A 23,973-nucleotide genomic window follows, 5' to 3' on the forward strand; every position below is an offset into this window, starting at 1 on the left:
TGAAGCACACTTTAACTTGAAACTTTTTATGTTTTCTTATATCAATCGTATGATTTTTTGGAGTTTAGATATCTTTGACTTATACCATTAAATCTGGCTAGCAAAGGAAGAAGATATTTATTTGGATGACTGGTTTTCTTGGAGCAGTTTGTGGTATGTTTGTTGAATTTACTGTAACTAACTTTTTGCAAATAGGGAGAAAAGATATATACAGTTAACCCATGAACAACGTGGGAGTTAAGGGTGCTAACCCTCTGTGTGGTCAAAAATCTGAGAATAAGTTACAGTTAGCCCTCCGTATCCATGGTTACTCCTTCAGCTAACCTCAGATTGTGTAGTACTGTAGTATTTACTGTTGGGAAAAAATCTGTGTATAAGGTGAACCTGCACAGTTTAAACCCATGTTGTTCACGAGTCGACTGTATACTTTTGAACTGACTTCTGCGTAGTCTTGCTGGCTGGGTGGGTTATTTTAATGGAAGTACCTTGAGTTACAAATAAGACTTTTCCCCCTCTTCTCTGCAGAAAAGTAGCCTGCAACCAGCATTCTCTATGAGCTAATAATGACCGCCCTTACAGCCTTTTTATTTGAGGGGGGCAAAAATAGTTTCAAATATTTTACTTATTTTCATATTTTTCCATATTAACACCAACAGAATTAGGGGTAGGAATTTTATTTGTCCATCAGATTTATTGAATCCACAAATAATACAGGTTGCTTTCATGGTGAGATTATCTTGTCTCATATAACCAAAATATTTTTAAAGCAACAACTTAGAATTAGAGTTCTTATTTTAAGGGCAAGCACAAACATTATTAAGATGCCAAATATAAATAAACACCATTTCTTTTTTGTGTAACAGGTTGGACAGCACTTCATGAAGCTAGTGTAGGAGGATTTTATCAGACAGCAAGTGAACTGTTAAAGGGTGGAGCAGATGTAAATATCAGAGGAATGTACCAGATCACTCCCCTACATGATGCTGTGATGAATGGACATTATAAGGTACTGTGATTCTTTCGTTTGCAGAGCAAACACTACATTCTGCAAGTATTAAAAACCTCTGGGACCAAGCAATAGAAAAACAGATAGGGATCCAGTTTCAGTTCATTCTACTAATCAATACTCAGAATTCATAATAAAATTTTACTGTGTGATCAGTTGTGCCTAATGTGGTAGATCCCATTTTACATGTTACTTTTAATAACTTCAGAATGCGTATTTTGGTTATACACAGTATTTTTAAAATTTCTTTAGACTCTTTTTATATGGTTCTTTATAGGCTTTAGGAGAACATTTCCTTCTTAGAGTGTTACACAGTGATGTCCAGCCCTAATAGCAGGCTTACAGCTTTTTGTAGTCTAGTGTTACTTTCAGAGTCAGACTAAGACATGAGAACCTCCCAGGTTTCAATGATCAGCCAGTACACACCAGCACAGAGGTACCAGTGGTTATAGTATCAAAATACTATAATTCTATACAAGTTGGCTAATAGTAACTTCAATAATGGTAATATTAATTAAGATTATGAATTCCAGCACACTTGCTTTATCATATATGTTCTGAGCTTCCTAGACATTTTTCTGGTCCAGGAACTGCATTGGTCTGAAGCAGTTGTGAAAATAGCTTATTATTTATTTCAAGTATTGGAAGTTGCCTCTGGGTTTAAAACCTCTAGGGTAGGAAAGGGGGCTAATCAACAAGGCTCAGGAAGATCTGTTCAGTGTTCCTCCAGAAGAAATGCCTACCACAGGTAAAGCTGGGGAAGGCTGCCAGGAACCATGGGCGTAGACAAATAGGACATATCCCTTCCTAGTTTGGAGGGTTTAGGTGGTTTTGCTTTTTTTGGATAATGTATCACCTGATGGTAGGTGTTCATTCCTGCACATTTTGTAGAGGGCTTGGGGGAGAAAATTCTGCCTTGGACCTAATTTAATGGCCAGAAGAATGCTAGAACAAGTGATGGTGTGAGCCCTCTCTCTGTCTTTTATCTGCTCTTCAAAACTGGCCTCTAGCAGAGAAACCTCATGCCAAAGCATTTCTTCTCTCTCTCCATGGCCCATCCACTCTCCAGCTTGCCAGGGCTGTCCTGTTCTGATCAAGAATCTTTTCTCCCTTTGGGTAATATGAGCCATGGGTGATTTATACCTTTTTTTCTTTTCTTTCTCAGTTCTTCCTTTGCCCCTCCTGATAACTTGGCTCCAATTAACTTCTGCCTCACAGGCTATAACTGGCAGTCTTCTTTCTGGCCTTTGCAGATATGTAGCCTTCTCTTGTACCCTTAGTGAAGTAAAAGGGACCAAAGACACAGGCCTCTAACTCCTGAAGTATCCTGTGGTATATAAATATTTGAGATGTTGAATTGGAGGTTCATTGACAATGTTGCTGGGATTCACAGATATTGAAAAGATATCCCCCAGACATGGTGATTATGCATTCCATTTGTGTCTGGAGTGAGCTTTCTTATAAAGTTTGATTGTATATTCTATTACACTTTAAAAAGTCATACCACATCAACAGGCCAGAGCATGGATGGTGTTTTGTTGTTGTTGGGAGTATTTTTTAAAAATCCCAGACATCATACCATTTTATCCATAAATACTTGTACCTGCATCTCTAACAGATAAGGACATTTTTTTCCACACCCACATTTTTTATCATCTTACCTTATAAAAATTAAAATTTTAAATACCACTTAATAATATCTAGTCCATATTTAAATTTCCCCAAATTATCTAAAAATGTTTTTTATTACAAGTTTTTGTTTGAATCATGATCTATCAATGTCTGTACATTACATGTATTTGTTATGTCTCTTAAGTGTGTGTGGGTTTTTTTAAGTTTTATTATTTATTTATTTAATTTATTTATTTTTGGCTGCGTCGGGTCTTAGTTGCGGCACACTGGATCTTCATTGAGGCATGCGGGATTTTTCGTTGTGGCGCGCGGGCTCTTTGTTATAGTGCTCGGGCTTCTCTCTAGTTGTGGCATGCGGGTTTTCTCTTCTCTAATTGTGGTGCCCAGGCTCCAGAGTGTGTGGGCTTTGTAGTTTGCAGCACGTGGGCTCTAGTTGAGGTGCAGGAGCTTAGTAGTTGTGGCATGCAGGCTTAGTTGACCTGCGGCATGTGGGATCTTAGTTCCCTGACTAGGGATTGAACCTGCGTCCCCTGCATTGGGAGGTGGATTCTTTACCACTGGACCACCAGGGAAGTCCCTCTTAAGTATGTTTTAATCTATAACAGTTCTTCCTATATTTTCTTTTGTGTGTGTCTTCTAGAATCTGGGTCATTTGTCTTATAGAATTTCCTAAATTCTGGATTTGACTGACTTTATCTATGTTTCTTCCCATATTTTCTCTAAATGGTGTTTTAATGTAAAAACTATCAGAGACCACAATCTGGGTGCTATATGTGCTCATTGCTATTGGATGTCATTGTTTTTAGGCATTTTCAGTGAAATGTATACTTTTAGAAAGAAAAACAAATCATGAGTTCTTACTGATATTTCCATTTCAGACTTAATATTATAGATTCATAATAACTTTGATTTTATACTTGTATCTCTTTTTCTCTTATGCTAAACATTTGTTTCTTAATACATTAATTTCTTTATCGTACAGCATACTTAACAGTATTACTATTAGTGTATTATTATTATGAATATTAACAATATTATTATTAACAATGGAACTACTAATGGAGTGCTTTTTTTACAGTTCTTTTTGTTTTGTTTATATTCCATTAGGGATGTGCGGTAAAAATACTGTCTTTTCCAGTACTTGAAAGAGTTTTATTCTCTGTCCTGTTGGCTTCTTATGCGAGGAAGTTGTTGGAAGGCAGAGATATGGAATAATATCCTCCAAACTGAAAAGGAACTCTGAGACTGGAAAACAAAGCAGGCAATTCCACAAAGTGCAATTGTGAAGTTTATTGTGGGTAGCTTACATACTGGCAGGATTGGGCAGACACAATCCAGAGGCATTCACAGCTGTGCTCCTCACCACTGAAAGGAGCACAGGGAGATTTAAAGCGGCCAAAGCTAACAACAGAATCTGACTACCAAATGAGAAGCATGTCCACACTGACTGGAACTGGAGATTTTTCCTCCCCCTGGGGGGGTCTCATGACCATTAAGCATCTGTGTCAACAGAAGACACTCTTCCAGTTTTCTGTCAGCAAGTGTAAAAGTTGACAGGGAATTTATCTGGCTTGGGCACATTCCTTGTGAGTAGGCTAAAGCTTAATCATGCAGAAAGGGGAGGGGTAGGACTTCAGACCTAAGATAGAGCTGACAAAATGGAGTCAGTGTGGTTCAGCCACACAGAAGTCAGCTGATTCTAGAGGGAGGAAAGCACTAGAGTCAATAATATGATTAAAGGTGAAAAGCCACGGGCAAGCTTTAAGTAGCAGTGTATTTCCTTATGGGGCCTACTGTTTGATGAACTACATAAGTGGGGCTTGTGAGGCCAGCCACTTACTGAAATTGCTCTGCTTGTTCCAGTTAAGAACATGTGGTAATCTTAAAATATGTCCACAAATTCTTTAACAGTCCTCCCTTCGAAAGGTGGATCCTGATTCCTCTCCTCAGGAGGGTAGGCTGGAGTTTCAGTGAGTTGCTTCTAACAAACACAATGTGGCAGGAGTGACACAGTACATGACTTCTAAGACTAGGTTGAAAACTGTTGCGGCTTCTTCCTTGTTCACTCACTCACTTGTTCAGCAACGCTGGGAGAAGCCAGATGTCATTTCATGCAGCCACTCAAGCAGCTCCACGGAGAGGTTCATGTGGCAGTAAAAGGCCTCCTGCCCACAGCCATGTGAGTGAGCCATCTTAGAAACAGATCCTCCAGTCCCTGGCAAACTTTTATTTAATTTTTAAATTTTTTAAAATAAATTTATTTTATTTATTTATTTTTGGCCGCATTGGGTCTTCATTGTTGCATGTGGGCTTTCTCTACTTGCGGCGAGCAGGGGCTACTCTTCGTTGCGGTGCACGGGCTTCTCATTGCAGTGGCTTCTCTTGTTGCGGAGCATGGGCTCTAGGCACGTGGGCTCAGTAGTTGTGGCACGTGGGCTCAGTAGTTGTGGCACGTGCACTCAGTAGTTGTGGTTCGCGGGCTCTAGAGTGCAGGCTCAGTAGTTGTGCCTCACGGGCTTAGTTGCTCCGCGGCATGTGGGATCTTCCCGGACCAGGGCTCGAACTGTGTCCCCTGCCTTGGCAGGCGGATTCTTAACTACTGCACCACCAGGTAAGTCCCCAGGCAAGCTTTTAGGTGATTGTATCTCCAGCCAACATTTTGACTGTAACCTCATGAGAGACCCTGAGGCAGAACCATCCACCTGTGGCCACTCCCAAATTCCTGACCCACAGAAACTATGAGATTATAAATATTTATTATTTATTGTTTTAAGCTACTAAATTTTGGGGTAACTTGTTAGGTAGCAACAGATAACTAATACAGAACCTAAATGCAGATTTAAAATAGGGGTAAAAAACGTAGTGGAAATAACTGATTTACTGACATTTGGTAAGAAGAGAGTTTTTTAAAGAGGGTATATTAGTTAGACTTCAGAATTCCTGATACCAAGCTATAGAGAGAATTGGTAAATGTGCATAGTTGGTGAAGCAGAGTATCCAGAGTCTAAAACAGAGACTGCCAAAGTAATGTATTCACTCCCTTGAGATCACCAACCCAGATTTCCAGAAAAGTGAAGCTCTAGCCCTTGCCTTTTCCCTTCCTCCCATCTTCTTTCTCATGCTTGTTGATCCTGAGTTACTTTCATACTGCATGGCTTATTATTTGACATAAAACCTCCAGAGATAAGCAACACAGCTCCTTTGGCAACCCACTTATGAAACTACTTTTCCTGAAATAAAGTGATACACTCTCTATTTGTATTACTAAACAAAATGTGAAGCTCCAGGAATATGAATTATAAATTTAATTGTATCTACTGTTACTTTCAATCCCCCTATCTAGTATTAAACTCCCACAGTAAAGCCATTTGAAAAGCAGAATCAAGTTGCTGAGTCTTAATAATTTTTAAAAGATTTGGCTCATATTCTCCCTGTGTGTGGTGGGGCATTTTTCTCTCCTAGAATGCTTTCTTATAAAAGGAAAAACGTATATATCTTTACTCTTCAGATGCATAAAATTTTCAGAAATTCAGATCCTTTCTCTCATTCCAGACATTAACAGAGAAATCTAGGCTTCATTTAGTATGTTATTTAAAGCCTGTTACCCACATCCTCCTTGGTCAACATTCATTCTTTTATTAAACAACATTTATTAAATATATACTCTATGCCAGATACTGAAATAGACACTGGGAATATAAAGATAATTAAGACATATATCTGTTGCAAAAACTTGGAAGCAACTTAAACATGCATCAGTAGGGTACTGGTTAACTAAATTATAGTACATTCATATAGTACATTCAAAAGTAAACTATTACTCAGCTGCTAAAAAGAATAATGAAGTTCAATCCATACTGATTTGGAACAATCTTCAAAGTCTGTTGCAGGATGGGGTGGGCAGGAATGTATATAGTATATGACCACTTGTGTAAGAAAAAATATATGTACACAGTTATGATTCGTACATATATACCTGTTGGACTAGACTAACTCTGGAAAAGTTCAGAAGAAACTGTAACCAGAGCTGACTTAGAAAAAATAATTAGATGACTAGAGGACAGGGGTTGAGGAGGGAAACTTATTTTTCATTGTCTACTTCTCTGAGCCTTCTGTATTTTGAACCGTATTTATTAATTTCCTATTCAAAAGTAATAAATTAATTTTAAAAGAAAACAGAGTCCTACCCTCAAAAAACTTGGAGTACAGGAGAGAGAAATATATAAGAAAGAAGTATAATATACAGCATGTTGGACATAAAATATGTACATAAAAGAAGGAAGAGGTCATTTTTCTCTAGGGGATCAGTGGGTGAGGAGGTCAGGGAGAGCTTCATAGAGGAGGTTACTCGAGGAGCAGTAACAGATGAAAGATTTACCTGTTTCTCTCTGATACTGAGGGGGAGCAGCAGCAACACAGGTTTATACAGAAGACATAGCTATTTCCTGGAACCTGTTAAAATTACATTTACTACTACAGAATGTAATCCTAATTCCTGGTATATCTGCTAGCTCCATTTCATCAGCAACTGAACCACAAGCATTTCTGCCCCTCCCTCCATTCCTCCTTTCCTCCCTCTTCCTTACTTCCTCTCTCCTTTTTTTTTTTTTGTAAGAGAAGGCATATTTATATTAATTATAATTCAGTAGCAGTTACATTAATTTTTGGTTTGGGGCAGTAATATTACAGGAAACCCAAACTGTATTGTTGAAAGAAATATTTAATGTTGCTTAGAGTTGTATGCTGGCACACATTTATAATAATACACCTTTTGTCTGGGCTCCCTCACAAAATCTTCCTCTAGGTGGCACAGTTACTTCTTTTGAATGGAGCAGATCCTTTATTTAGAAATGACAGTGGAAAGTGTGCTTTGGATGAAGCCAAAGACTCATGTATGAAGCGTCTCCTTGAGAGATATGTTCCTAAACATCAAAAGCATCTTATATCAGGTAAAATTGAACTGCCCTGTTATATCTGTTCATCATGTCAGTAGAGAGTTATAGAAATCAAACTTGGAATTATAGAAATTAAATTGGTTTTCCTCATAAATTTTGAGAAAATCCATCCTGTGGTGTCCTTGCTCCATTCCTTTAGTTGAGCACACTGACTTGTTTGCAAATGCACCAAATGGAAGAACTCTAAAAGAACAAAGAAAGATAGTATTAAATGTACTTTCCCCCAGGATATGTGTTGGAAACAGTTAAGAAAACTTTTGTAAGGTTCTGGGTCTTTTCCCCATAATCCGTTGTCTGAATAACATGGGTGATGTAACTTATATTTGGATTTATCATTTTCCATGAATATGGCCAGGATTGTTTACTTTCATTCCTTAAGAATATTTTCTTATGGCTGTACTTTTGCCTTGTCATTCATCATTGCACTAAGTTGAACTACAAAAGAACTTGACCTGCAGTTTCAAGAAGATTATATAAGAACTGTTTATTTTTTTTATTGAAGTATAATTGATTTATAATATTGTATTAGTTTCAGGTGTATAATGTAGTGATTCAGTATTTTTATAGATCATACTCCATTTAAAGTTATTACAAAATAGTGGTTATATTCCCTGTGCTGTACAATATATCCTTGTTGCTTATTTATTTTATACCTAGTAGTTTGTATCTCTTAATTCCAAAACGCTATTTTGCCCCTCCCCCTTCCCTCTCCCCACTGGTAACCATTACTTTGTTCTCTATATCAGTGAGTCTGTTTCTGTTTATACATTGGTTTGTTATATACATTGGTTTGTTTTATTTTTTTAGAATCTATATATGTGATAACAGTGTATTTGTCTTTCTCTGACTTATCTCACCAAGAATAATACCCTCTAGGTATCCATGTTGTTGCAAATGACAGCATTTTATTCTTTTTTATGGTTGAGTAATATTCCATTGTATATATATAATACTGTATCTTCTTTATCCATTCACTTGCTATGGACAGTTATGTTGCTTCCATGTCTTGGCTATTGTAAATAGTAGTGCTGCTATGAACATTAGGGTGTGTGTATCTTTTTGAATTAGTGTTTTTATTTTCTTTGGATATATACCCAGCAGTGGAATTGCTGGATCATATGGTAGTTCTACTTTTAGTTTTTTGAGAAACCTCCATACTGTTTTCCATAGTGGTTTTAACAGTTTGCATTCCCACCAACTGTATACAAGGGCTCCTTTTTCTACAAATCCTTAACAATCTTTGTTATCTGTAGACTTTTTTTTTTTTTTTTTTGTGGTATGCAGGCCCCCCATTGTTGTGGCCTCTCCCGTTGTGGAGCACAGGCTCTGGACGCACAGGCTCAGCGGCCATGGCTAACGGGCGCAGCCGCTCCGCGGCATGTGGAATCTTCCCGGACCGGGGCATGAACCCGCGTCTCCTGCATCAGCAGGTGGACTCTCAACCACTGTGCCACCAGCGAAGCCCTTTCTGTGTTATCTTGTTTGGAAAAATATCTTTCAGGTCTTCTGTCCATTTTTTTGATTAGATTTTTTTTTTATATTGGGTTGTATGAGCTGTTTATAAATTTTGGATATTAACCCCTTATTGGTCGTATCTTATACAAATATTTTCTCCCATTCAGTACGTCATCTTTTTGTTTTGTCAGTGGTTTCCTATTCTGTGTAAAAGCTTTTCAGTTTTATGAGGTCCCATTTGTTTATTTTTTGTTTCCCTTGCCTTAGGAAACAAATCTCAAACAATATTAGTATGATTTATGTCAGCGTGTTCTGCCTATGTTTTCTTTTAGGAGTTTTATGGTTTCTGGTCTTACATTTATGCCTTTAATCCATTTGAGTTTATTTTTGTATGTGGTGTGAGAAAATGTTCTAATTTCATTCTTTTACATTTGGCTGTCCAGTTTTACCACTTATTGAAGGCACCCTTTGTTGAAGAGACTTTCTTTTCTCCATTGTATGTTTTTGCCTCCTTTGTCATAGACTAATTGAAGATAGGTGTGTTGGTTTATTTCTGGACTATCTATTCTGTTCCATTGATCTATGTGTCTGTTTTTGTGCCATTACTGTGCTATTTTGACTATGGTAGTATTGTATAGTCTGAAATAGGGAGCACGATACCTCCAGCTCTGTTCAACTTTCTCTAAATTGCTTTGGCAGTTCAGGGTCTTTTGTGGTTCAATATAAATTTTGGGATTATTTGTTCTAGTTCTGTGAAAAATGTTGTGGCTATTTTGATAGGGATTGCATTAAATCTGTAGATTGCTTTGAGTAGTATGGAAATTTTAACAGTACTCTTCCAGCCCAAGAACACAGTATATCTTCCCATGGCTTTGTATCATCTTCAGTTTCCTTCATCAGTGTTTTATAGTTTTCAGAGTATAGGTCTTTCACCTCTTTGGTTAAGTTTATTCCTAGGTATTTTATTCTTTTTGATGAGATTGTAAATGTAAATGGGATTTTTTTCTTGCTTTCTCTTTCTGATAGTTCACTATTAGTATATAGAAAAGCAACAGATTTCTGTATATTACTTATGTATCCTGCAACTTTATTAAGCAGACATATTAGAAAATGATGATAATACAATTAATTATGAAAGAATGTTTTGCCTTATAAAACCTTGCACACAGTTGCATATCTGAGTATAACTGTGGGGAATATAAAAATACTGAGTTCGGTATTTAACATCTTTAACATAATTTTGTTGGGTCTGTTTTGCTTTTCCTAGAGAAATGTTTTCAGCTTTCTCAATAAGTATGGAAATTATAAATTATGGAATATTATATGTGCCAATTTTAATAGAAAGTGTTTGCATAATTTCACTTTTTCCACTTGGTTTTCTCATGGCAAAGGAGTTTTGGTTTTAGAAGTCTAGAGTGACTACTGGAGGCTCTTTTCTTTGATTTTTCTCTTTTTGCTTACAGCGCAGACAAATAGCACTGACCCTTCAGACTTAGAGGATGAACACCACCACAAGGTATATCTCTGTTCAACAATAAACATTTTTATAGAGCACACCTGCTGGTTATTTTATAGATCGTCACAGGGGAAAGAAAGACTACTGAAGCATTCACCAGGAACAGTGACTTCACCTTTGGTTTTTTTTTTTTTTTTTTTTTGCGGTATGCAGGCCTCTCACTGTTGTGGCCTCTCCCGTTGCGGAGCACAGGCTCCGGACGCGCAGGCTCAGTGGCCATGGCTCACGGGCCCAGCCGCTCCACGGCATGTGGGATCTTCCCGGACCGGGACATGAACCCGTGTCCCCTGCATCGGCAGGCAGACTCTCAACCACTGCGCCACCAGGGAAACCCACCTTTGCTTTTAAGACACTTTGAAATAATTACATAAGAATCAGAAGGTTCTGGCCTGTTAATTTGGGAAGCAGTTGAGTAAATAAAGCATATGTGGGCACACTAATGTATTGATAGCCATTTCCATTTCCTTTCTCCTCTTTATGGAGCCATGAGGGTTATCAACAATGTCGAATTTCCTCTGGCCTGAGCACAGTATAAGAGTCAAAGGTGTCGATCCATCCCTTCAAACTTCACGTGGTGGGCAGTTACTTTTCATCTGGTGCTTGTGTTGTGACATGTGAGAGGAAGCACTGTCCCTGTTTTAATCTTGGCAGCCCACAGTAATCTTCCCATGCAGGCCAACTTGGTTGTATGTCTGTCTTTTTGTTTTTAAATCCCTTCTTCCACTGCCCTACCTGTGGTCTCTCACAGATACCAGAGGAAGAAACTCTCTTAATTCTAGGTCTATCTATATAACAAATGGGAGAGGAGAGTGTTTCTACAGTATTCTTGTAAAGATTCCTTGTAAAGGAATTATCTGATTGTTTTAAAAGCCTCTAAAAATTAGGTAGATTAAAAATTTTCATTATGTTTAGTAAGATAGATAGTGCTAAAATACTGGCAAAAAGAAATTAAAATGTACAGGAGAAAATAAAGATTAGTACACATACTGAGTCTATTACTTTTGCCTTTCTTCTGCTAGTCTACTTTTCTGAAATACAAATCAGGTTGTATATATCCCAGCAGGTCCTGTGGTTAGATCAAATTATAACATTGAATGGAATATTAGTTTGCTTTATCTCCAATCCGGAATGAATTAAGTGTAGAACTATAGTTGAAAATTAAAGCTAACTATGTATTTTGTTTCTACAGAAACCAAAATTCAGTTCTAAAAATCACAGTGGGTTTGTTTGTGATGAAAATTCCAAGAGACAGAAGCCAGAACATGTAAAAGTCAATAAAGGAAGCAAAGAGGGTTTATTTATAAATAAAGAAGATGTATATGAACATTACCAAAAAGATTCCCAAAACACGAAATTTGGTAAATCCAAGTATAAACGATCAACTCTTAACCAAATATACTCGACAGGACTCAGAAAGGACAATCTCCATGGTGTTGAGGATCCCAGCACAAATGTGTCTGAAGATAAAGGAAGAAGAAATACACGACATAAAAGAACTCAAGTCGATGATGCAATCCAAGAAATCAATCCAAGAAAGACAATAGCTGTCTCTTCTTCCAGAAAAATAAACAGATTGGTTACTTGTCAACAACATACTCTCCAAACCCTTGATGACCTTCCAGAAAAGTCATGTAAACCTTTTAGCCCATCTCTGTCAGGCCTGAAAAATGGTTTAAGTAACAATGTTGAGACTTGTTCATTTCCCAAAGAGACACATACCCAAAGCCTGGATTTATCAGATAGACAAGAAATAAAATTTTTGGAATTAGAATCCACTGACCAAACTGAAGCCGTTTCTTTCTCAGGACTTTCTTTACATAAAAAAACCGAGTTACCACTTGTTACTACAGATCAGCAGCCTCATACTCACCAAGAACAGCAGCACATTAGCCCTTATAAATCTCATGAAAACAGTAACTCAGGTCAAAAAGATGAGAGCCCTAATAAGTGGGAAAACTTTTCTCCATCCTTTATAAAGGAAAATTTTAATAATGATGATGATGGTGATTCCTGTGCTCCTGAGGAGACTGTAACATTTAAAAAGGTGATCAGTTCTTCAGGTTGCAAAAACCACGATAATTATAAAGAGAATAAAACAAATAGAGAAGAAATGGATTTTCAACAATTTTTACCTTCTCAAGACCATTTTTCACAGGAAAATGAGTTAATAAAAGCAGGCAGCCTAACCATATTTCCACAACAGGGAGCTGTTAATTTTTCTAATTCAGATAATATAATAGTTTCTGAACATGTTTCAAATTATGAACAATGTACATGTGGAACTTCTTTTGATCACTCACATGGCAGTCCTGAACATACTTCCCTTGCTTGTACAAGAACACTCTCAACACATGAAGTTTCAAAGTTGACTAGTCATGTGGAACTATTCGAGAGGCCTCAGGATTGTAGCCCCAGAATACCAACTCCTTTAATGAATCAAACGGATACACGTATTGGGGAAAAGGTGAATAAGGAAGGAGACACTAAAAGGAATTACACTGACAAAGGCCAAAAACCAAGTTCTTCAAATAGGCCTTTATCCAGAGTTGTTCATTCTCAAGTAATGGAAACAACTAAAGTTGAAAAAAGGAGACAAGAGATCAAAACTATACATAGTATAGGCTTTCAGTCCACTGACAATATCAATAAAGAATTGACCGTCTCACAGCTTAGTCAAAGAGAAGAGAAGGAAATTTCTCACAAACCAGGTATTAGTAGTATTGCTCAATTTGTACACATTTCCTGTAGATTTACTTATTTCACAGAAATTTCTAACTGAATTTCACTCAACCTATGCCCAAACTGATAAGAATGAGGACATGTGGACCATAATTTGGAGATACTTTTAATTAGTTAAGTAATGGTATTTACTTTGAAAGAATGTGCTAAATTGATAATGACAGGAGATAATAAACAGTATTTCTATGAGTTTTTATGTTTCTATGAGTTTTTTTAATATAGCACCTTCTTAGTATCAAGAAAGCGAACAACATTTTCATAGCAGGAAATTGTTAGCTCCATTGATTTCAGTGATTCACAGTTGAAATTGCATCCAGGAAACTAATTTATGTTTGTTGTATGAAAACATTTTTAAAGGCTTCCACTCCTTTAAAATAAGCAGTCCAGCTAGGAACAGAAACTTGGAACAATTAACATGACTAGACTCTTTTTTAGTCATGTAACCGGTAAGGAGAACTACAACACTGATATTGCAAAATGTTTGTTTTTCAGGTGAGGAATTAACTAATAATGTCAATGGAGATGAAAACACTATAAGAAATTGTGAGGAGAAGAAGGAAAAAACAGATTCAGAAATCCACATGCCTACTAACATCCAGGAACACAAAAAAGTTCAGAATTTCAGAAAAAGGCAAAATTTCTTGAAAGCTACCTGCAGCCAAGGTTTGTATTCCTATTTTTATATAGGGAAAGGTTTGCATGATCAAGCCTAGCAATCCACTCTGCTTCAAAGAATTATACACTTTCATATTTACTGTTTTTTTAGTCATTCACTAACTTATAAGATTATTTCATCTATATTTGTCAGATGGTTTTACTGTAATCCACCACTTGAGAATCTCTTAGTCTTACAATATATTGTCATACTTTTGCCTATGACTTCTAATTTGTTATGTTAGAGGAGATAAGATAAACAGTAGAGACAGCAAGAATGTTGAGCGGGGGCAGCACATCTGAATTGTGTCAGATCCCTTAGATACTTCCACTGAACCTTTTTAACACATGGGAAATTAAAGAAGCATAGCCACTAGTTTCTTTGTGTCAGATGCATGAACTGTGTGTGTTTGGCAGCATGGATAGCTGACTATTCTTTGATAGTTCTTGGAGCTAGTTCTGTGTGAACAATAGACTGGACTACTTCAGGTTAAATGTTAAGCACCGAAAAGTTGATTTAGTAAGAAAAAGTTGATATAGTAAGAGGTAGGAATATTAGGCATACTCTTTGAACCTTCCCGCATTGTCCGCCTGTCATGTAAACTAAAGCCCTTCTTATACATACCTCCTGTAGCGGGTTGAATAGTGGCCCCCCAAAACATATGTCCATGTCCTGTTCCCTGGAATCTGTGATACTATCTCATTTAAAGAGTGAACATTACCTTGTTTAGAAAAAGAATCTTTGCAGGTGTAGTTAAGGATCTTGAGATGAGGAGGTTGTCCTGGATTTTCCAAATGGGACCCAAATCTTACAAGTATCCTTATAAAAGAAAAATGGAGAGAGCTTTGAGACACACAGGAAAGGAGAAGATAATGTGAAAAGCCAGGCAAAGGAACAATGTAGCCAAAAGCCAAGGAAGCTAAGGAATGCTGGTATCCATCAGAAGTTGGAGGAAGCAAGGAAGGATTCTTCCTTAGAGCTTCCAGAGAGAGTGCAACCCTGCTGACACCTTGGTTTTGGACTTCTGGCCTCCAGAACTGTGAGATAATGTATTTGTGTTGTGTTAAGCACAACACAACCACCCAGTTTGTGGTCATTTGTTACAGCTACCACAGGAAACTAATACATTTCTCTAGCAGCACTGAATCATATTTTAATGTAATTTTTTACATGTCTGTCATTCCACTATACTGTAGGCCACTTGAAGAAGAGATATTGTCTTCTATTTTCTTTATATGATGTTACAAAAAATCTTTTAGTACATCATTTTAGCATAGTTTGGGAAAAAAACTATTCACTGTTTTTAGTTCCAACTCAAGTCTAACTTGTGATGCAAGGAAAAGATTTAAAAATCTTCAGATAATGATATTGTACTACATTTTCTATGAAAGAAAACCCAATAGGCCATGGTTTGGTTGTTGGCATCTTTTGTGATCAGAAACACACCCACTGAGATATAAGAATAGTTATAGAAAGAGGATTTTTATAAAATCACAATTTGGTTTAAGAAAATTTTTATCCATTGATAGAGGACTACTGAGAGTGAAGTGAGTGTAGAAATGAAGCAAGTATTATTTGTTTTAATCAAGCATATGATAGAGTGAACAGCTAGAATGAATTTGAAGTAATGTGATCAGATGCTCTATCAATTCTTTATAAGTTATATTTTTAAATAGTAACAGTGATGATATTAATTGAGGTATGTTTCTGTGTAGTGCATCCTACTTAGGATGTTCTGAGGAAGTTGCTGTGTATTTTCTAAGATCCTTCATAATAATCAGCACTTGGCAGAAAAGAATACTCAGTTTTGCTTGGCAAATTTACAGAAATGAAAACAGCTGGGATCAATAAGAGGAATGCCAGAGGAGAAAGCCGGCTTCATTTGGCTGCCAGAAGAGGAAACTTGTCTCTGGTGAAAGCTCTGATAGAATCTGGAGCAGCTGTGAATCTAAAAGATAACGCAGGTTTCCATTTTAAATTGTAGTTGTCTTTATAATTTGAACTCACTGATACACACATTTCATCTACCCTCCCCCATTTTGATCCTGGCTGATATATAGCTGCTCACTTTGAAAATCTTTTTGTAATATATTATTATTTAGTTGAATAGTAAGATTTATCTTGGTTCACACCAATTGCTAAAATAACCTTCTCCTTTGAAACAGTTTTTAACATACGTTTGGGAACATTCAGAGGTAGTATACAGAATGGGAAGGGAAAGAAGCTTTATTTAGACCTTTTCCTTGGAGACCTTAATATCATTATCTAATTTTGTAGAGAATACCAAATTTTCCCATTTCCCTGTCCCTTCTTTTCTTTCCTTGTCTATTAATACTATTCCTTTTTTCTCCCATGTCTTGTTTTTATCTTAAACCTCCATTTTTAAATTGGTCTTCTAACATTTTTCTCAAGCACAAAAGAAACTTGTATAAGGAATTCCAGAGGGAAAAAACTCAGACTGATTGATCAAATGTCATTTCAAAGAGAAATGTGACAATACAAGATATAAATAGGAAGGTCAGATGATCTTACTCTATTTTAATATCTGACTTGAAACCATTTGACATGATTAGTATTTACTCTAGTCCCATTATGTCTTATGCTCTGTGAGTCTTTTGGCACTTGTATCAACAAATATTTTTGATGTGGTTAATTTGTTTAAAAAAAAGAAGCATACTTTTTTATTGAGGTATACTTGATTTGTTATATTAGTTTCAGGTGTACGACATAGTGATTCAAAGTTGTAATATTGTACAACTATACCTCAGAAAAATTTTTAATTACAAATAAAACTAAAAAACAAACAAAAAACCCCAAAGTTGATAGATTATATTCCACTTAGTTATTGTAAAATATTAGCTATATTCCCTGTGCTACAATATATCCTTGTAGCTTATTTATTTTATACATAGTAGTTTGTACCTTTTAATCCCCTATGCCTGTCTTGCCCCTCCCCCCTTCCCTCTCCCTACTGGTAACCACTACTTTATTGTTTATATCCATGAATCTGTTTCTGTTTTGCTGAATTTGCTTGTTTCTTTTATTTTTTAGATTCCACAGGTAAGTGATAACATAGAGTATCTTTCTCTGTCTGACTTATTTCACTAAACATAATACCCTTCAGGTCCATCCATGTTTTTGCACAAGGCAAAATTTCGTTCTTTTTATGCCCAAGTAGAATTCATTGCATACACACACACACACACACACACACACACACACACACACACCCCACATCTTTATCCTTTCATCTGTTGATGGACACTTAGGTTGCTTATATGTCTTGGCTATTGTAAATAATGTTGCTGTGAACACTGGGGTGCATGTATCTTTTTGAATTAGTGTCTGTTTTCTTCAGAAATATACCCAGCAGTGGAATTGTTGGATCATATGATAGTTCTGTTTTTAGTTTTTTGAAAAACCTCCATACTGTTTTCTACAGTTGCTGCACCAATTTACATGCCCAACAGTGTACAAGGGCTCCCTTTTTTACATATCCTCACCAATATTTGTTATTGGTGTTTTTTTATGATAATCATTCTGCAAGGAGTAGGATAATATCTCATTGTGGCTTTGATTTACATTTTTTTGATGATTAGCAATGTTGAGCATCTTTTCATGTGCCTGTTGGCCATCTGTATGTCTTTGGAAAAATGTCTATTCAGGTCTTCTGCCCATTTTTTGACTGGCATGTTTCTTTTATTGGTTTTGAATTCTATGAGCTGTTTATATATTTTGGATATTAACCCCTTATTGGTCATGTCATTTGCAAATATTTCCTCCCATTCAGTAGATTTTCTTTTCATTTTGTCAGTGGTTTCCTTTGCTGTGCAAAAGCGTTTAAGTTTAACTGGGTCCCATTTGTTTATTTTTTATTTTGATTCCTTTGCCATAGGAGACAGATACAAAACAATGTTGCTATGATTTATGTCAGAGTATGCTGTCTATGTTTTCTTCTAGGAGTTTTATGGTTTCCAGTCTTACATTTAGTTCTTTAGTCCATTTTGAGTTTATGTTTGTATAGATGTGAGAAATGTTCTAATTTCATTCTTTTACATGTAGCTCTTCAGTTTTCCCAGCACCACTTATTGAAGAAACTGTCTTTTCTCCATTGTTTATTCTTGCCTCCTTTGTCATAGATTAATTGACATAAATGTGTGGATTTATTTCTGGGCTGTCTGTCCTGTTCCATTGATCTGTGTGTCTGTGTTTGTGCCAGCATGAGACTGTTTTGATTACTGTAGCTTTGTAGTATAGTCTGAAGTCAGGGAATGTGATTCCTCCAGCTCTGGTCTTCTTTCTTGAGATTGTTTTGGCTATTCAAGGTCTTTTGTGCTACAGTACAAGTTTTAAAATTATTTGTTCTAGTTCTATGAAAAATGCCATTGGTATTATGATAGGAACTTCATTGAATCTGTAGATTGCCTTGGGTAGTATGGTCATTTTAACAATATTAATTCTTCTAATCCATGAACACGGTATATCTTGTCTCTCCATCTGGGTGTGTCATCTTCAGTTTTTTTTTTTTTTTTTTCATCACTGTCTTATAATTTTCTGAGTACATCTCTTTTACCTCCTTAGGCAGGTTTATCCCCAGGTATTTGTCTTTTTGATGCAGTTGAAAATGAGAAGGTTCCTTAATTTTGCTTTCTGATAATTTGTTGTTAGTGTATAGAAATACAACAGATTTCTGTATGTTAATCTTATATCCTGCAACTTAACTGAATTTATTGATGTGCTCTAGTAGTTTTTTGGTGGTGTCTTTAGGATTTTTCTATGTATAGTACCATGTCATCTGCAAAGAGTGACAGTTTTACTTCTTCCTTTCCAATTTGGATTCCTTTTATTTCTTTTTCTTGTCTCATTGGTGTGGCTAGGCCTTCTAATAATGTGTTGAATAAAAGTGACAAGAGTGGGCATCCCTGTCTTGTTCCTGATATTAGAGAAAATGCTTCCAGCTCTTCACATTGAACATGATTTTAGCTGTGGGCTTATCATATATGGTCTTTATAACATGGAAGTATGTTCCCTCTATACCTGCTTTGTGGAGAGTTTTTTTCAAAATGGATGTTGAATTTTATCCAAAGCTTTTTCTGCATCTGTGGAGATGATCATATGATTTTTATTCCTCAATTTGTTAATGTGATGTGTCACATTGAATGATTTGTGGATATTGAGTCATCCTTGCATCCCTGGGATAAATCCCACTTAATCATGGTGTATGATGTTTTTAATGTATTGTTGGATTCTGTTTGCTAATATTTTGTTGAAGATTTTTGCATCTATGTTCATCAGTGATAATGGCCTATAATTTTCTTCTTTTGTGTGATATCTTTCTCTGGTGTCAGGGAGATGCTGGTCTTGTAAAATGAGTTTGGAATTGTTTCTTCCTCTGCAATTTTTGGAATAGTTTGAGCAGGATCGGTGTTAATTCTTCCCTAAATATTTGGTAGATTTCACCTGTGAAGCCATCTGGACTTTGGTTCCTTTGGGGTTTTTCATTACTGATTCAGTTTCATTACTGGTAATTTATCTGTTCCTATTTTCTATTTCTTCCTGATTCAGTCTTAGGAGACTGTACATTTCTAGGAATTTGTCCATTTCTTGTAGGTTGTCCTTTTTATTGGCATATAGTTGTTTGTAGTAATCTTTTACGATCCTTTGTATTTCTGTGGTGTCCATTGTAACTTCTTTTACATTTCTGATTTTATTGATTTGGGCCCTCTCTCTTTTTTTGTTGGTGAGTCTGGCCAAAGTGTTGTCAATTTTGTTTATCTTTTCAAAGAACCAACTCTTAGTTTCATTGATCTTTTCTATTTTTTTTAGCCTCTATTTAATTTATTTCTGCTGTGATCTTTAAGATTTCTTTCCTTCTACTAACTTGCAGGTTTTTTGTTCTTTTTCTCTAGTTCTTTGGGTGTAAGTTTAGATTGTTTATTTGAGATTTTTCTTGTTTCCTGAGGTAATCTTTTTTTTAACATCTTTATTGGAGTTTAATTGCTTTACAGTGGTGTGTTAGTTTCTGCTGTATAACAAAGTGCATCAGCTATACATAAACATATATCCCCATATCTCTTCCTTCTTGCCTCTCCCTCCTACCCTCCCTATCTCAACCCTCTAGGTGGACACAAAGCATTGAGCTGATCTCCCTGTGCTATGCAGCTGCTTCCCATTAGCTATATATTTTACATTTGGTAGTGTATATATGTCCATGCCACTCTCTCACTTGGTCCCAGCTTACCCTTCCCCCTCCCCATGTCCTCAAGTCCATTCTCTACATCTGCGTCTTTATTCCTGTCCTGCCCCTAGGTTCTTCAGAACCCTTTTTTTTTTTTTTTTAGATTCCATATATATGTGTTAGCGTATGGTATTTGTTTTCCTGTTTCTGACTTACTTCACTCCTAAGGAAATCTTGTATCACTATAAACTTCTCTCTTAGAACTGCTGTTCCTGCATCCCATAGATTTTGGATCATTGTGTTCTCATTTTAATTTGTCTCTAGGTATTTGTTGTTTTTTCCTTTGATTTCTTCAGTGATCTCTTGGTTGTTTAGTAGTATGTTGTTTAACTTCCATGTGTTTGTGTTTTTTGCAGTTTTGTTCTTGTAGTTGATTTCTGGTCTCATAGTGTTGTGGTCAGAAAAGATGCTCAACATGATTTCAGTTTTCTTATATTTACCAGTTCTTGTTTTGTGGCCTAGCATGTGACCTATCCTGGAGACTGTTCCTTATGCACTTGAAAAGAATGTGTATTCTGATGCTTTTGGATGGAATGTTTTATATATATCAATTAAGTTCATCTGGTATAATGTGTCATTTAAGGCCAGTTTTTCTGTATTGATTTTCTGTCTGGATGATCTGTCCATTGATGAAAGTGGGGTGTTAAAGTCCCCTACGGTGTTACTGTCAATTTCTCCCTTTATGTCTGTTAATATTTGCTTTATGTATTTAGGTGGCCCTATATTGGGTGCAAATATATTTAAAATCGTTATACCTTCTTCTTGGATTGATTCCTTGATCATTATGTAATGTCCTTCTTTGTCTCTTGTAACAGTTTTTGTTTTAATGTCTATTTTGTCTGTTACAGATATTGTTACCCCAGTTTGCTTTTTGTTTCCATTTTCATGGAATACCTTTTTTCATCCCCTCACTTTCAGTCTGTGTGTGTCTTTAGATCTCAAGTGAGTCTCTTGTAGGTAGCATATATATGGGTCTTGTTCTTGTATCCATTCAGCCACTCTGTGTCTTTTGATTGGAGCATTTAGTCCATTTACATTTAAAGTAATTGTTGATATATATGTACTTATTGTCATTGTATTCATGGTTTGGGAGTTGTTTTTGTAATTCTTTTTTATTCCTTTCTTCTTTTGTTCTCTTCTCTTGTGATTTTATGATTATCTTTAATGTTATGTTTGGTTTCCATTCTCTTTTTTGCATGTGGCTCTATTATAGATTTTTGATTTGTGGTTACCATGAGTTTTATTTATATATGTGTGTGTATATATATATGATTATTTTAACTTGCTGATCTCTTAATTTCAGATGCATTTTAACAACCCTGCATTTTTACTCTCCTCACCTCACAATTACTGTTTTCAACATCGTATTTTTCATGTATTTGTTTTGTGTATTCCTTAACTGCTTATTGTGGATATAGATGATTTTACTACTTTTGTCTTTTAACCTTCCTAATAGTTTTGTACCCAGTTGACTTACTACCTTTACTGTATATTTGCCTTTACTGATGAACTTTTTATTTTGTGATATTCATGTTTCCAGTTATGGCCTTTTCCTTTTTGCTTAGAGGAGTCCCTTTAACATTCACATAAAGCTGGTTTGCTGGTGCTGAACTCTTAGCTCTTGCTTGTCTGTACAACTCTTGATATCATCATCAAATTTGAATAAGAGCCTGGCTGGGTAGAGTATTTTTTGTTGTACATTTTTCCCTTTCATCACTTTAAATATATGCTGCCAGTACCTTCTGACCTGCATAGTTCTGTTGCAAAGTCAGCTGAAAGCCTTATAGAAGTTCCCTTGTATATACGTTATTTGTTGCTTTTCCCTTCCTGCTCTTAATATTTTATTTTTCCATTTAAATCACAGTGTATCTTAATGTGGTCCTCTTTATGTTGATCCTGTTTGGGGCTGTCTGTGCTTCCTGGACCTGGATATCTCTTTCCTTTCCCAGATTAGGGGAGTTTTCAGATTATTATGTTTTAAATTATGCTTTCCGTCCCTTTCTCTCTCTTCGTCTTCTGGGACTCCTATAATGAAAATGTTGGTACACTTGATATTGTCCCAGAGAGCTCTTAAACTGTCCTCACTTCTTGATTTCCACTACCCTGTCTTCCAGCTTGCTGATTCGTTCCTATATATATCATTAAGTGTACTGTTAATTCCTTTTAGTGTATTTTTCATTTCAGTTATTGTATTCTTCATCTGTTTGGTTGTTCTTTATGTTTTCTAACTCTTTGTTAAAAACTTCTAACTTCTCTGTTCATCCAGTCTTCTCCAAAGTTCTTTTGTTATCCTTACAGTAATTACCTTGAACTCTTTCTCAGGTAGATTTCCTATCTCCACTTAGTTCTTCTGAGGTTTTATCTTGTTCCTTTGTTTTGAACATGTTCCTGTGTTGCCTCATTTTGCTTAACTAGTTATTTCTATGTATCTGGTAGGCTTGTTACATATCCCATCCTTGGAGAAGTAGCCTTTTATAGGAAATGTCTTAAGCTTCCAGGAGTTCACTCCCCTCTGATCACTAGAACTGTATGTTCTAGGGGTGCCCCCTAAGTGGGCTGCATGGGTCCTTCTGTTGTGGCAGGCTGACTACTGTGTGTGGTCTCGTAGGCTTGGCTGGCCCCCAGTACAGTTGGTTGCCAGGCCCTGCTTTGTGTGGAGGCTGCTGGCCCCTGGTTGGTGGGGCTAGGTCACAAGGTGGCTGGCTGCTAAACCCCAGGGGACCCCAGGGCTAGTGCTGGCTCACTGATGGGCAGAGTCTGGGTATAGGAGATCCCAGGGCTGGTGCCCATTTGCCAGTGGGTGAAGCTAGTTCTTGGGACCAGTGCCAGCCCACTGGCGAGCAGAGCCAGGTCCTGGCGTCTGGCTTCAAGACCCAGGGGTCCCAGAGCTTGTGTTGGACTGCTGGTGAGTGGGGCCAGTTCCTGATACAGGTGGCTGTGGGGTTCAGTGTGTCCTAAAGTTTGTGTTGGCCTACTGCTAGGCAGAGCTTGGACCCAGCTGGTCCTAGGGTTGGTGCTGGCCTGCCTGTGGGTAGGCTGACTCCTGCCACAGCAGGCTGTGGCGCTGTAGTTGTCCTGGGGCTGGTATCCACCCAGTGTGGGTGAGGCTGTTCCCAAGGCTAAAGCAGCCTTGCTGGTGCACAGACCTGGGGCCTAAGGATTTCTCGGCTGGTGCCTGCCCACTGGTGGGTGGAACTGGGTGCCAGGGTCTCTGGCTACAGGGCCCTGTGCATCCTGGGTCTAGAATTTGTGCACTGGTGGGCGGGTCTGGATCCTGGGCCCTCTGGTGGACAGGCCCATGTCCAGGGGCAGCTCTGGGCTCAGGGATCTTTAGGTAGCCTGTTTTCAATATTATTTCTTGTCCAGTACTTAGTACATACATTTGAATCAATAAAGTTAATAATTCCATTAGTGCAAATAAACTTAATAATGAATATACTACTTGAATACTGATTTGTAAGCAGCTTGTTTTGTTTTTTCTTTTTTCCCTTTTTAGGTTGGACACCACTTCATGAGGCAGCTAGTACGGGATGTAATGATATAATTGTAGAGTTGTTAAAAGCTAGTGCTAATGTTAATTGTGAAAATGTAGATGGAATTCTGCCCTTACATGGTGCTGTTGCAAACAACCATTTAAAGGTATAGTGCACATCAGATTAGGTTCCTATTTCTTTTTCTTTAAAAAGTGAGTGAAGACAGTGAAGATATTTTAAATTGTGAACTGAAGTGATTCCTTAAAACAAATAATTTTTAAAAACTGCTTAAAAGTACAAATGA

At 36.9% G+C, this 23,973-nt stretch overlaps 1 protein-coding gene across 1 annotated transcript in view; it reads left to right on the forward strand.

Moving 5' to 3' along the window:
* The window catches only part of ANKRD31 (ankyrin repeat domain 31), a 130,625-nt gene that overhangs the window by 51,167 nt on the left and 55,485 nt on the right, over nucleotides 1–23,973 (forward strand). Inside the window, exons 11-17 of the mRNA XM_032625092.1 lie at nucleotides 864–1,006; nucleotides 7,443–7,587; nucleotides 10,512–10,564; nucleotides 11,754–13,272; nucleotides 13,796–13,966; nucleotides 15,785–15,922; nucleotides 23,693–23,835. Coding sequence (XP_032480983.1) covers nucleotides 864–1,006; nucleotides 7,443–7,587; nucleotides 10,512–10,564; nucleotides 11,754–13,272; nucleotides 13,796–13,966; nucleotides 15,785–15,922; nucleotides 23,693–23,835 — 2,312 coding nt within the window. The remainder of the gene's footprint in view (nucleotides 1–863; nucleotides 1,007–7,442; nucleotides 7,588–10,511; nucleotides 10,565–11,753; nucleotides 13,273–13,795; nucleotides 13,967–15,784; nucleotides 15,923–23,692; nucleotides 23,836–23,973) is intronic.

The sequence above is a fragment of the Phocoena sinus genome, chromosome 3 (assembly GCF_008692025.1).
Source record: "Phocoena sinus isolate mPhoSin1 chromosome 3, mPhoSin1.pri, whole genome shotgun sequence".
NCBI classification, from domain to species: Eukaryota; Metazoa; Chordata; class Mammalia; order Artiodactyla; family Phocoenidae; genus Phocoena; species Phocoena sinus.